At 44.1% G+C, this 14,439-nt stretch overlaps 1 protein-coding gene across 1 annotated transcript in view; it reads left to right on the plus strand.

The window, feature by feature from the left end:
* The window catches only part of LOC106579432 (cadherin-23), a 692,150-nt gene that overhangs the window by 362,545 nt on the left and 315,166 nt on the right, over positions 1-14,439 (plus strand). The window contains exon 16 of the mRNA XM_082965932.1: positions 3,459-3,564. Coding sequence (XP_082822058.1) covers positions 3,459-3,564 — 106 coding nt within the window. The remainder of the gene's footprint in view (positions 1-3,458; positions 3,565-14,439) is intronic.

Raw genomic sequence — 14,439 nt, forward strand, 5'->3', positions numbered from 1 at the left:
GAGAGAGAGCAAGAGAGAGCGAGAGAGCGCAAGAGAGCGAGAGAGAGCAAGAGAGAGAGAGAGCGCAAGAGATCGCAAGAGAGAGAGCACAGGAGAGAGAGAGCAAGAGAGCGAGAGAGCGCAAGAGAGCGAGAGAGCGGAAGAGAGTGCAAGAGATCGCAAGAGAGAGAGCGCAAAAGAGAGGGCGAGAGAGAGAGGGCGAGAGAGAGAAGGCAAGAGAGAGAGGGCGAGAGAGAGTGACAGCGCGAGAGCGAGAGCGCGAGATAGAGAGAGAGAGAGAGCGCGAGAGAGAGAGTGCGAGAGAGAGAGCGAGAGAGAGAGAGAGCGCGAGAGAGAGAGTGCGAGAGAGAGAGCGCAAGAGAGAGTGAGCGAGAGAGCGAGAGCGAGCGCAAGAGAGAGTGAGCAAGAGAGAGAGAGTGCAAGAGAGCGCGAGAGAGAGAGAGCGCGAGAGAGAGAGTGCGAGAGAGAGAGCGCAAGAGAGAGTGAGAAAGAGAGAGAGAGTGCAAGAGAGCGCGAGAGAGAGAGAGCGCGAGAGAGAGAGTGCGAGAGAGAGAGCGCAAGAGAGAGTGAGCAAGAGAGCGAGAGAGAGCGCAAGAGAGAGTGAGCAAGAGAGAGAGAGTGCAAGAGAGCGCGAGAGAGAGAGAGCGCAAGAGAGCGCGAGAGCGCGCGAGAGAGAGAGAGAGCGCAAGAGAGCGCGAAAGAGAGAGAGAGCGCAAGAGAGAGAGAGCGCAAGAGAGAGAGAGCGCAAGAGATCAAGAGAGAGAGAGAGCAAGAGAGAGAGAGCACGAGAGAGAGAGAGCGCAAGAGAGAGAGCGAGAGAGCGCGCGCGAGAGAGAGCGAGAGACCGCGCGAGAGAGAGAGCGCAAGACAGAGAGAACGAGAGAGCGCAAGACAGAGAGAGCGAGAGAGTGCAAGGCAGAGAGAGCGAGAGAGCACGAGAGAGCGAGAGAGCGCGAGAGAGTGCAAGAGAGAGAGAGCGCAAGAGAGCGAGAGAGAGCGCAAGAGAGCGAGAGAGCGCAAGAGAGAGAGAGCGAGAGAGCACAATAGAGAGAGCAAGAGAGAGAGTGAGAGCGCAAGAGAGAGCAAGAGAGCGCAAGAGAGAGAGCGCAAGAGAGAGAGCGCAAGAGAGAGAGAGCAAGAGAGAGCGAGAGAGCGCAAGAGAGCGAGAGAGAGCGAGAGAGAGAGCGCAAGAGATCGCAAGAGAGAGAGCACAGGAGAGAGAGAGCAAGAGAGCGAGAGAGCGCAAGAGAGCGAGAGAGCGCAAGAGAGCGAGAGAGCGGAAGAGAGCGCAAGAGATCGCAAGAGAGAGAGCACAAGAGAGAGAGAGCGCAAGAGAGAGAGAGAGAGAGAGCACAATAGAGAGAGCAAGAGAGAGAGAGAGTGAGAGCGCAAGAGAGAGAGCAAGAGAGAGCAAGAGAGCACAAGAGAGAGAGCGCAAGAGAGAGAGCGCAAGAGAGAGAGCAAGAGAGCGAGAGAGAGCAAGAGAGCGAGAGAGCGCAAGAGAGCGAGAGAGCGCAAGAGAGCGAGAGAGCGGAAGAGAGCGAGAGAGCGGAAGAGAGCGCAAGAGATCGCAAGAGAGAGAGCACAAGAGAGAGAGAGCGCAAGAGAGAGAGAGAGAGAGAGAGCGAGAGAGCACAATAGAGAGAGCAAGAGAGAGAGAGAGTGAGAGCGCAAGAGAGAGAGCAAGAGAGAGCAAGAGAGCACAAGAGAGAGAGCACAAGAGAGAGAGCGCAAGAGAGAGAGAGCGCAAGAGAGAGAGCAAGAGAGCGAGAGAGAGCAAGAGAGCGAGAGAGCGCAAGAGATCGCAAGAGAGAGAGCACAGGAGTGAGAGAGCAAGAGAGCACAAGAGAGAGAGAGAGCGAGAGAGCGCGATAGAGAGAGCAAGAGAGAGAGAGAGTGAGAGCGCAAGAGAGAGAGCAAGAGAGAGCAAGAGAGCGCAAGAGAGAGAGAGCAAGAGAGCGCAAGAGAGGGCACAAGAGAGAGTAAGAGAGAGCAAGAGAGAGCAAGAGAGAGAGCAAGAGAGAGAGAGAGAGCAAGAGAGAGAGAGAACAAGGGGTACTGTGAAGCCAAAAGGAAAGGAGTGAGAGAGATGATGGGGAAGGGGATACTGTGACACAAAGCACACAAAAGCTTTTCTCCCTTTCAGCCCCACACCCATCTACCCTGTCTCTTCCTCAGTACAAATAATGCCTTTTCTTTGCCTCCCAGAGTCTCTGTTTCCCTGCTTCCGCCTCTCCTTTCCTCTCTTTATCTTTCACCCCTCTTAGTTGGTCGGAGGGTTATGCCTTATCATAAAGTATTTGAAGAGAGAGAGTGCGCAAGAGAGAGAGCGAGAGAGAGAGCGAGAGAGAGGTGCGAAGGTGAGCAAGTTAGATTAAGAGATATAGAGATAGGATTGATTTGAGAGAGATGAGAGTAGTGCTTTCTCAGTCAGAGAACTAACCAGTCAAATCTCTACATTATCATAAACATTTTTGCATACGTACCCAAGTCAGCGTTTTACATGTCCAAACCATACTGATGCCCTAGGAAGCTCCAATGACTCAATGCTTCAGGATTAATATTCTATTCATTCCAAGTGTAGTTCTGGGTGTTATTGTTGTTTGGATTAACCTAGAATGGGACACAGAGAGAGAGAGATCGACACACACACACACACACACACACACACACACACACACACACACACACACACACACACACACACACACACACACACACACACACACACACACACACACACACACACACATTGGAATGGGACATTCACACTTCTGGCTGTTCCCTGTTTGCTGTTCTGCTCCTCTGGTGTTCATTCAATATTAAATATGCAGTCCAGGATCTTAAGGACAACAAATACGTTACATATAGTTCAGATTGGATCTGTAACATATCATGCGAATTGCACCCCAAAAAGTTGATGACGTAGTATACAATTTGATGACGTAGTACACAAAAAACAGGGACCCCTTTTGGCTTGTGAGCACCACTTTCAAAACTACTGGCTGAAATTGTTCAAAGTTTGAGAGTGCATCTTTAACACTGGTATGCTAATAATGGGCCTAAATTCTAATCTACCCAATAACACACTGACTGACAGCCTGCTGTCTTATCCACAGGCTTGTACCATCTGTGCATCCATCTGTGCATCCAAACTCCTACAAACATTGTCTGTCTCATTCATTTTATCACTCACTCACTCACAAAATAACACACTCTTTCTCTCTCTCCCTCCCTCTCCAACCCCCCTCCCACTTCTCCTCTCCACTGCTCCTCTTCCTCTATCCCCCCTCTCTCTTCCCCCTGTCAAATTAAAATACAGACTGCTTTATTGGCATGACAAACATTGAGTAAATATTGCCAACACATCAATGTTACAACTGCACTTGAATTATATACATTGTAATAACAAAATTATAAAAATAATAACTTGTAATCACTCTATCTTTCTCTCTCAGGCGACAGATGAGGACTCTCCCCCTAACAACATCCTGACCTACACCATCACATCAGTGTCTGCGTTCCGTGGTTACTTCAGAATCACCATGGTGGAGGGCTACGCAGGTCAGCACACACACAGGCACACGCATACCCGCAAATAAACACACAGACACATGCACACATTGAATTTATACTTGTTTTGAGTAATCTCAATACCTTCAACAAAACCTTTACCAATTTATATTTTTGCCCGACCATAATGCACATTTACATTTTAGTCATTGTCCAGAGCGACTTACACTTAGTGCATTTATCCTAAGATGTCTAGGTGGGACAACCACATATCTAGGCTTCCATCCAATTGGGACAGATTTTAATGTGAATACTCTAGAATCCGCATAAAGAAAATATGCACATTTTCCCACCCGTGATGTATTTCCACCTAATTGACTTTTTGTGGATAAAAATCAGTGCGTGATGATGTAGTGCACACAAAATGCACTTTTTCATTTAAGTTTTCATGTACCGAATAAAAATCTAAAGTTCAATAGTTTTCCATCGCATTTTTAACTCTAACAATAGTTTTGTCACAAAAACTGTTGCCTTAAATAGCAAATGTGCCTACTCTGTCTGGTCTTGGCATATGCGCTCTAGCCAACAGCTTGCAGATACAGTGTGGCTAGGCTGTGCGGGTATAATCTACATGATGAAATGATTGTTGATTAGAGCGAGAATATTTTTATTTGTCAAACGGCAGTCAAGAATCTATCATCATGTCAGCAGAATAAGACCCTCGATATTTATTGGAAAGGAGCATCAAGATCAAAGCGCACTTTCACCACCCTGTGAAGTTCATCTTATTTCATCTGTAGCCTAATAAACTGCTTGCTTTCCAAGTCGTAGTGGTAGGACCACACACCATATCATTGCGTGACTCCAAGTTTACTTCAATATGATGGTTATTATATCAATATTTGAGCATCAAGGCATTTCCACTGGCATTTCATGCATAATGAATTTTACAGACACAAAGAAGATCCCACCATGTCGAACGAACAAATTATCTGTCAGGATTTATGAAATTGTAACAAAACTTCCTGTTTCCATCACAGCTGTGGTGATTGTTTTTTTATACGGTATGACCTTATGACATAAAAACTGTGGATGGAAACGTGGTTAGTGTAAATACATTTTTCTTCAATAAAGCAGCTATCAGCTGTGGGTTTATTTAAAATACTATTTGAAGAGGTAGGTTTTCGGAAGATGGGCAGGGACTCTGCTGTCCTAGCTTCAGGTGGAAGCTGGTTCCATCATTGGGGTGCAAGGACAGAAAATAGTTTTCCCTGGGCTTAGTATGGTTGGGAGAGCCAAGAGACCAGAAGTGGCAGAACGGAGTACTCAGGTTGGGGTGTAGGGTTTGAGCATAGACTGAAGGTAGAGTTGTTGCTCCGTAGGCAAGTACAGTGGTCTTGTCGTGGATGCAAGCTTTGACTGGAAGCTAGTAGATTGTGCAGAGGGAGAGGAGTGACATGGAAGAACTTGGGAATGTTGAACACCAGGTGGCTTGTGACGTTCTGGATAAGTTTGATAGCACAAGCGGGGAGCTCAGCCAACAGTGAGTTGCAGTAGTCCAGACAGATTAGGACATGTGCCGCTTCCTGTGTGAGGTAGGGTCGTACTCTACGGATGTTGTAGAGCATGAACCTGCCGGGGCGAGTCACTGTGTTGATGTTTACAGCGAACGACAGGGTTTTTGTCCAGGGTCACACCAAGGTTCTTTGCAGGGAAGGGGACACTGGAGTTGTCAAACATGATGGAGAGGTCTTGGAGTGGGCAGGCCTTCCCCGGGAGGAAGAGCAGCTCCATCTTGTCAAGGATGAGGTGGTGGGCCGCCAGGCACGCAGAGATGTGTGTCTTCACTTGGTTGTCAGAAGGGGGAAGGAGAAAAGTAGTTGAATGTCATCCGCATAGCAATGATAGGAGACCATGTGAGGATATGACGGAGCTGAGTGACGTTTGTTAGGTTCTAAATAAACGGAGTAAAAACTCACAGACGACTAGTAAAGTGCAAACCAAGTTTATTCACCCACTGGGTAACACAGCTGCATTAGACGAATACATTATCCCACCAGCACAAGTATTTATACTCCCTTTAGGTGGAGTCTCCTCTTTTTCTCTAAACATTATATATTTGTTGCTAGGCTCCTTCCCATGGCTCATATCCACCCTTAATTGACCACACCATATACATTCCTTCTATATATAAACATTAACTTCTGGTGTAGCAAGTATTTCAAATTACAACCAAACAGTCCCTCCTAATGAAACAAAGAATAATAATACATGATTGACATTCACAGTTGATTTGTCTATTTACACCTCCAAAACTTATAGCCTCTGATCTATAATCACACTATGCACACTCTTAATTCTCTCTCATCGGACAACTGATGACATTTCAGCTGGAGCTTTTGACTTTCTCCAATTCCTCCTTCTGGTTCATATGACAGTAATAGCACAAGACTTGAAAAGCAAAAAGCAACACAAAAGTATTAATAATGCGTTGAGCTTTGCATAATTATATATGCAATGAAAAACCTACGTTTGATAACATGACGATTCCCACTCTCTCTTCGCCTGACTCTATGCCTGCTGGGTTCCACAAAAATGAAGACCCTAAAAAAACTCCTCATGCTTTCACCCAGTCTTCCCTGCTTCCAAGAGGTGTTTCCAAGCCATGTCATTTTCACTTCGCTCCCCATCTCCTTCTTCCTCCATGGCCACCTGATATACACTTGCAGTGGCCTTAATCACTATAGCGTCCTTCAGGCATGGTACCTTTGACGAACCCCTCACTGAAAGTTGACAATAGTGTCTGAAATGACAACACTATCTCTGCTACTCCCACCATGACCTGGGTATGTGTGACGATCAATTGAACTTCATAGTAGTCTCTATATTGTGCACAGTTAGCTGTCCTTCCCCTCCTACGAGCTATCCCCTGATATCACTATACACAGAGACTCTTATACCCCTTCTTTCATTTATGAGCCATACAGATCTCCGATCCAGTCACATTCCATTCCGCTTTCCCAATTCCCTGTAACGTTAATGCCTTGGTTTTTGGGACTTCACAGAATACACTGATGTCGGTCCTGCCAGACTCTGCAACTAACACCCATATGCAAACATTTTGTCTCAAACACAGGCCCCATATGTACCACAAATAAATTTGCACATAAATCATTCCATCTAACCCAGAACATGTTAGTCACTACTGCGAATCCACTTCTATAGTTATAAACATACTAAAACATTCTGAAGTCAATTAGTCCATTTCCAGCAATCCATCCTCTGGAACAATGATCCTTCTAATGTTCCACAACACCTAGAAAACATATGGACTTGAACAGGAAAGAGAGAAAATACATATTTAATCATTTCACACCACCCTGAGATTGGGGCAAGAACCATCCATCCATTCTGTCCAATGCCAATGGAATGCTAGTCTCCATGCCAGCCACCTTTATCCTCATCCTCGGGTGTAATGTATCATCCAGCAAGCCATATGTATTGATGTGCTTTAACATTAGGATTCTGATGACATGGTAAAACAAAAACCGTTACTATCCCTCTCATGATGAGTCCAAGCTACCATTTTACATGTATTTTTATTTCACCTTTATTGAACCAGGTAGGCTAGTTGAGAACAAGTTCTCATTTACAAATGCGACCTGACCAAGATAAAGCACAACAGTTCGACACATACAACAACACAGAGTTACACATGGAATAAACAAACATACAGTCAATAATACAGTACAAAAAATAAAAATAAAAGTCTATATACAGTGAGTGCAAATGAGGTAAGATAAGGGAGGTAAGGCAATAAATAGGCCATGGTGGCAAAGTAATTAGACACTGGAATGGTAGATGTGCAGAAGATTAATGTGAAAGTAGAGATACTGGGGTGCAAAGGTTCAAGATAAATAAATAAATACAGTATGGGGATGAGGTAGTTGGATGGGCTTTTTACAGATGGGCTATGTACAGGTGCAGTGATCTGTGAGCTGCTCTGACAGCTGGTGCTTAAAGCTAGTGAGGGAGATATGAGTCTCCAGCTTCAATGATTTTTGCAGTTCATTTCAGTCATTGGCAGCAGAGAATTGGAAGGAAAGGCAGCCAAAGGATGAATTGGCTTTGGGGGTGACCTGTGAGATATACCTGCTGGAGCACGTGCTACGGGTGGGTGCTGCTATGGTGACCAGTGAGCTGAGATAAGGCGGGGCTTTACCTAGCAGAGACTTGTAGATGACCTGGAGCCAGTGGGTTTGGCGACGAGTATGACGCGATGGCCAGCCAACGAGAGCGTACAGGTCGCAGTGGTGGGTAATATATGGGGATTTGGTGGCAAAACGGATGGCACTGTGATAGACTACATCCAATTTGCTGAGTAGAGTGTTGGAGGCTATTTTGTAAATGACATCGCCGAAGTCGAGGATCGTTAGGATGGTCAGTTTTACGAGTGTATGTTTGGCAGCATGAGTGAAGGATGCTTTGTTGCGAAATAGGAAGCCGATTCTAGATTTAATTTTGGATTGGAGATGCTTATATGGGGCTTTGGTTTACAGTCTAGCCAGACACCTAGGTATTTGTAGTTGTCCACATATTCTAAGTCAGAACCGTCCAGAACAGTGATGCTGGACGGGCGGGCAGGTGCAGGCAGTGACCGGTTGAAGAGCATGCACTTAGTTTTACTTGCATTTAAGAGCAGTTGGAGGCCACGGAAGGAGAGTTGTATGGCACTGAAGCTCGTCTGGGGGTTAGTTAACACAGTGTCCAAAGAAGGGCCAGAAGTATTCAGAATGGTGTCATCTGCATAGAGGTGGATCAGAGAATCACCAGCAGCGAGAGTGACATCATTGATGTATACAGAGAAGAGAGTCAGCCCGAGAATTGAACCCTGTTGCACCCCCATAGAGACTGCAAGAGGTCCGGATAACAGGCCCTCCGATTTGACACACTGAACTCTATCAGAGAAGTAGTTGGTGAACCAGGCGAGGCACTCATTTGAGAAACCAAGGCTGTTGAGTCTGCCGATAAGAATGTGGTGATTGACGGAGTCGAAAGCCTTGGCCAGGTCGATGAATACGGCTGCACAGTAATGTCTCTTATCGATGGCGGTTATGATATCGTTTAGGACCTTGAGCGTGGCTGAGGTGCACCCATGACCAGCTCTGAAACCAGATTGCATAGCGGAGAAGGTACGGTGGGATTCGAAATGGTCGGTGATCTGTTTGTTAACTTGGCTTTCGAGACCTTAGAAACGCAGGGTAGGATAAATATAGGTCTGTAGCAGTTTGGATCTATAGTGTCTCCCCCTTTGAAGAGGGGGATGACCACGGCAGCTTTCCAATCTTTGGGAATCTCAGACGATATGAAAGAGAGGTTGAACAGGCTAGTAATTGGGGTTGCAACAATTTCGGCAGATAATTTTAAAAAGAGAGGGTTCAGATTGTCTAGCCCGGCTGATTTGTAGGGGTCCAGGTTTTGCAGTTCTTTAAGAACATCAGCTATCTGGATTTGGGTGAAGGAGAAATAGGGGAGGCTTGGCGAGTTGCTGTGGGGAGTGCAGGGGTAGGGGTAGCCAGGTGGAAAGCATGGCAAGCCGTAGAAAAATGCTTATTGAAATTCTCAATTATAGTGGATTTATCGGTGGTGACAGTGTTTCCTAGCCTCAGTGCAGTGGGCAGCTGGGAGGAGGTGCTCTTATTCTCCATGGACTTTACAGTGTCCCAGAACTTTTTTGAGTTTGTGCTACAGGATGCACATTTCTGCTTGTGTATATTTGTTCCTGATTTCCCTGAAAAGTTGCATATCACGGGGGCTATTCGATGCCAATGCAGAACGCCACAGGATGTTTTTGTGCTGGTCAAGGGCAGTCAGGTCTGGGGAGAACCAAGGGCTATATTTGTTCCTGGTTCTACATTTTTTGAAAGGGGCATGCTTATTTAAGATGGTGAGGAAGGCACTTTTATGGAATGACCAGGCATCCTCTACTGACAGGATGAGGTCAATATCCTTCCAGGATACCCGGGCCAGGTTGATTAGGAAGGCCTGCTTGCTGAAGTGTTTTAGGGAATGTTTGATAGTGATGAGGGGTGGTCGTTTGACCGCAGACCCGTTACGGATGCAGGCAATGAGGCAGTGATCGCTGAGATCTTGGTTGAAAACAGCAGAGGTGTATTTGAAGGGCAAGTGGGTAGGATGATATCTATGAGTGTGCCCATTTTTACGGATTTGGGGTTGTACCTGGTGGGTTCATTGATCATTTGTGAGAGATTGAGGGCATCAAGCTTAGATTGTGAGAGACTTGTGAGAGACGGTGAGAGACTTGTTTCTGGAAAGGTGGATTTTTAAAAGCAGAAGCTCGAATTGTTTGAGTACAGACCTGGACAGTAAGACAGAACTCTGCAGGCTATCTCTGCAGTAGATTGCAACACCGCCCCCTTTGGCAGTTCTATCTTGTCGGAAAATGTTATAGTTAGGGATGGAAATGTCAAGGTTTTTGGTGGTCTTCCTGAGCCAGGATTCAGACACGGCTAGGATATCCAGGTTGGCACAGTGTGCTAGGGCAGTGAATAAAACAAACTTAGGGAGGAGGCTTCTAATGTTAACATGCATGAAACCAAGGCTTTTACGGTTACAGAAGTCAGCAAATGATAGCGCCTGGGGAATGGGAGTGGAGCTAGGCACTGCAGGGCCTGGATTAACCTCCACATCACCAGAGGAACAGAGGAGGAGTAGGCTAAGGTTACGGCTTAAGGATAAAATAACTGGTCGTCTAGTACGTTCAGAACAGAGAGTAAAATGAGCAGATTTCTGGGCACGGTAGTATAGATTCAAGGCATAATGTACAGACAAAGGTATGGTAGGATGTGTATACAGTGAGGGTAAACCTGTGCATAGAGTGACGATGAAAGAGATATTGTCCCTAGAAATATCATTTATACCAGGTGATGTCACCGCATGTGTGTTAGGTGGAACTGAAGTGTTAAATAAGGCGTATTGAGCAGGGCTAGAGGCTCTACAGTGAAATAAGGCAATAAATACTAACCAAAACAGCAATGGACAAGGCATATTGACGTTAGCAAGAGGCTTATCGGGTCTGCGGGTTGCAGGAGAGTATATTCAGTCCGTAGATAGAAAGTGATATTAAAATATATATATATTAATGTACTGTACATTATATATATGTGGGAAAAAAACAAGGAATAACGATGTTTACAAGGGACAGGAAGGGACAAGACAAAAACACATATCCGACTGCTACGCCATCTAGTGGGTTCCCTAGTAACCTCCCTCTCGGAGGACACTAAACGATAAGGTTTCGAGGAAGGAAACCCTCCCTACCAATAAATTTGAGCATTGCACCCTCCCCTCTACTTTGTGTTCTCCTCGCAGTTTAGGGGCAGTGCTCTCTCTCTCTTTCTCTCCTTTCCGAATCATAATTAAAACACTTGATACAGTGGTTCTTCCTTTAAAAGTTGTGTCATACTGTGGCACAGCTCCATGCAGCAAAATTCTATGACACGTTATTTAAGTGTCAGCCATTGTTGCCATTAATGTTAGTTAGTGCTAGTTTGCCCACCAGAGGGCATCTTTGAGAAGCTAACATATTGAAATGACATGGAGCTGTAGGCCTAAGATTCAAAGGGAGGCTTGAATAGAACAGACTATATAGGATTGATTTTTAGAAATGTAGCTTCATTAATTTGATGAATATTAGGGTTTTTCTATTCCAAGAAAAACAGAAATGCATTTCTTACTGTAGCAGATGTACTGTAGGCCTAAGGGTTTCCGCTAGGAAAATATGGCACTGTATTGCACTTGTTTCTATTCCAAGAAAAACGAAAATGCATTTGTTACTGTAGCTGTTTTATCGTAACTTACTTATTGGCATAAAGGCCTACTTAAATGTACAGTACATCAATCAATCACTCAGTAATTTGTGTATGTCATCACACAGCATACAAGTCATCCATGTCTTTAAATACAGTCAAGCATTTTTGTTATAAAACTAAATAACAAAGGGAGCCTTTATTAATTTTACAATCACGGCTAAAGCGATTTAATTAAGGGTTTCAGTTAGGAAAATATGGTGCTGTACAACGTGACCGGTCGGGAGTAGGCCTAGGCTACTAAGTGACTGCGAGTGAAGAGCAAACAGGAGGTGGAGTTCCAGAGCTCACAGGTGTGCCTGGCATGGATCTCATTCCTCTCCCTCTTCAACGCTTCATTCTCCGCCTGACTCGCTCCGACAATGACGAGTGACTCACTGGACCAATGCATCAGCTGTCGCCCCTATCTCTGCCCTTAGAGAATGTTTCTCTTTCTGCTGGTCTGCGTCCAGTGACTTGAATCTCTGTCTTCAAAGTTTGAATCTGATCCATGTGCATCAGAGCAAAAATAATCCTAACATTTCCAAATAAAAATCTGATTGATTTATCAAGACTAGTCCCCATGCTCTGTCATTCAGTGATATTCCCATAGTAATTTGTTATGGATCCATCCAGATGTGTTTAGAAAACAGTGCATTTGGTGAGCTATGCAAAAAAGATGAGAGAAGTGACATGCCTTCCAAACATCCATTAATACATTTCAACTCCCTAAACTCAGCAAGAGTCTATTTTCCTGCTGATAGTTGAAATAAACAACTGCATTTTGAAATAGTGTTTTTATCATTATTTTATTAACTAAAGCATAAAGTTGTTGATGAACAAATAGTGTACAGTATATGCTTTATCCGACATTTTGCGGTTGCATGAGGTTTGGAGTTAGAAATGTAAAACTGTATAGTACTTAATACATTGTAAGTTGGAGTGATTTTCACACAACTAGCCGAGCTATTAGACTATCCTTTTGTAAAGGTATGACGAGTCTATTGACCTGCTAATAGCCCATCATGGAAACGTTGTTTGCAGAATTCCCAGCCTGCTAAACTTGTGAAAACAAAATGCCTCCAGCTGTCTATCACTACTGTAAATACAAACACAGCATCTACAGTGGTACAAATATATTATTGAATTCAATATAAAAATTTAACTGCACATCATTTTAAATGTTATACTAACAAGTGTTTGTCATGGTGAATAATCCAATAATAATTGGTATGACACAGCTCCTGGAACTCATTAAGTGGCGGCTTCTGAATGAAAATACTTGCAGATCAATAAAAAGTCCCTGTAGATCTAATTAAGTTTAGAGGATTGGAGGATTCTAAATTAATATCTAAGGGGAATTTTTCATTAGGGAAAATATGGTCTGTGATATTGAGTTAGAAATGTAAAACCTTACAGAGAATATCTAAGGGGATGTTATATAATTATAATACAGGGTTAATAATAATAATAATAATAATAATAATAATAATCATCGTTGGATAACAGATCAGCTCTCGGAACTCATTAAGAGGCAGCTTCTATCTTCAATATAATCATTCATTCAGAAGGTTAAATCCATAGGTTTTAGGCCTACAGTAGGTTATAATAATCCATGCCTTCTGGGAATGTTAAAAAGTCCAAAGGTTATGGGTGGAGTTAGAATTTTGCCTGTCACAAGTATTAAAATCAACCAATGTCAGCCTTTAAATGCTTTATTGTCCAAATGTTCAAAGTGCGTGTGGCCGACGGAGAGAAACAAAATGGAGCAGTTTGAGGCCATTAGGCGGAGAGTGATGCGGGCTCTGGAGATAAAATAAATGAGAAAATTAAGCTTGCAACACATCTGATTATTCATTATGAATAGGATTTATTTTGTTTACATTCTTCATTGTTTAACGTCTCCTAAAGTTGATTCAGCTGCGGGATCGGGGCACCACCAGTACAGAGCTTGCTCAGGAATGGCAGCAGGCAGGTGTGAGTGCATCTGCACGCACAGTGAGGCGAAAACTTTTGGAGGATGGGCTGGTGTCAAGAAGGGCAGCAAAGAAACCACTTCTCTCCAGAAAAAACATCAGGGACAGACTGATATTCTGCAAAAGGTACAGGGATTGGACTGCTGAGGACTGGGGTAAAGTAATTTTCTCTGATGAATCCCCTTTCCGATTGTTTGGGGCATCTGGAAAAAAGCTTGTCCGAAGAAGACAAGGTGAGTGCTACCATCAGTCCTGTGTCATGCCAACAGTAAAGCATCCTGAGACCATTCATGTGTGGGGTTGCTTCTCAGCCAAGGGAGTGGGCTTACTCACAATTTTGCCTAAGAACACAGCCATGAATAAAGAATGGTACCAACACATCCTCCGAGAGCAACTTGTCCCAACCATCCAGGAACAGTTTGGTGACGAACGTTGCCTAATCTAGCATGATGGAGCACCTTGCCATAAGGCAAAGTGATAACTAAACAAAACATCGATATTTTGTGTCCATGGCCAGGAAACTCCCCAGACCTTAATCCCATTGAGAACTTGTGGTCAACCTCGAGGCGGGTGGACAAACAAAAACCCACAAATTCTGACAAACTCCAAGCATTGATTATTCAAGAATGGGCTGCCATCAGTCAGGATGTGGCCCAGAAGTTAATTGACAGTGTCGTGTCTTTGGCATCATTAAACTGAAGACTTATTTTTATCAAAAATTCTCTGTAATTATTATTTCGTGATTAAACTTAACCTCTATGGGCTAGGTGGGACGCAAGCGTCCCACCCGTGGTGCACTCCATCAACAGCAGGTGCATTTCAAGAGCGGCAAATTTGAATCCAAATAAATGTCAAAATTCAAATTTTTCAAACATACAACTATTTTACACCCTTTGAAAGATAAACATCTCCTTAATCTAACCACGTTTTACGATTTCAAAAAGGTTTTATGGCGAAAGCATAAATTTAGAGTATGTTAGGACAGTACATTTACAAGAGTTGTGTGTAATGTTTTGTCAATTCAAAGACAGGGTCACCAAAACCATAAAACCAGCTAAAATGATGCACTAACCTTTTACAAT

This window comes from Salmo salar, chromosome 19 (assembly GCF_965601325.2).
Source record: "Salmo salar chromosome 19, fSalSal1, whole genome shotgun sequence".
In the NCBI taxonomy this organism is placed as follows: Eukaryota; Metazoa; Chordata; class Actinopteri; order Salmoniformes; family Salmonidae; genus Salmo; species Salmo salar.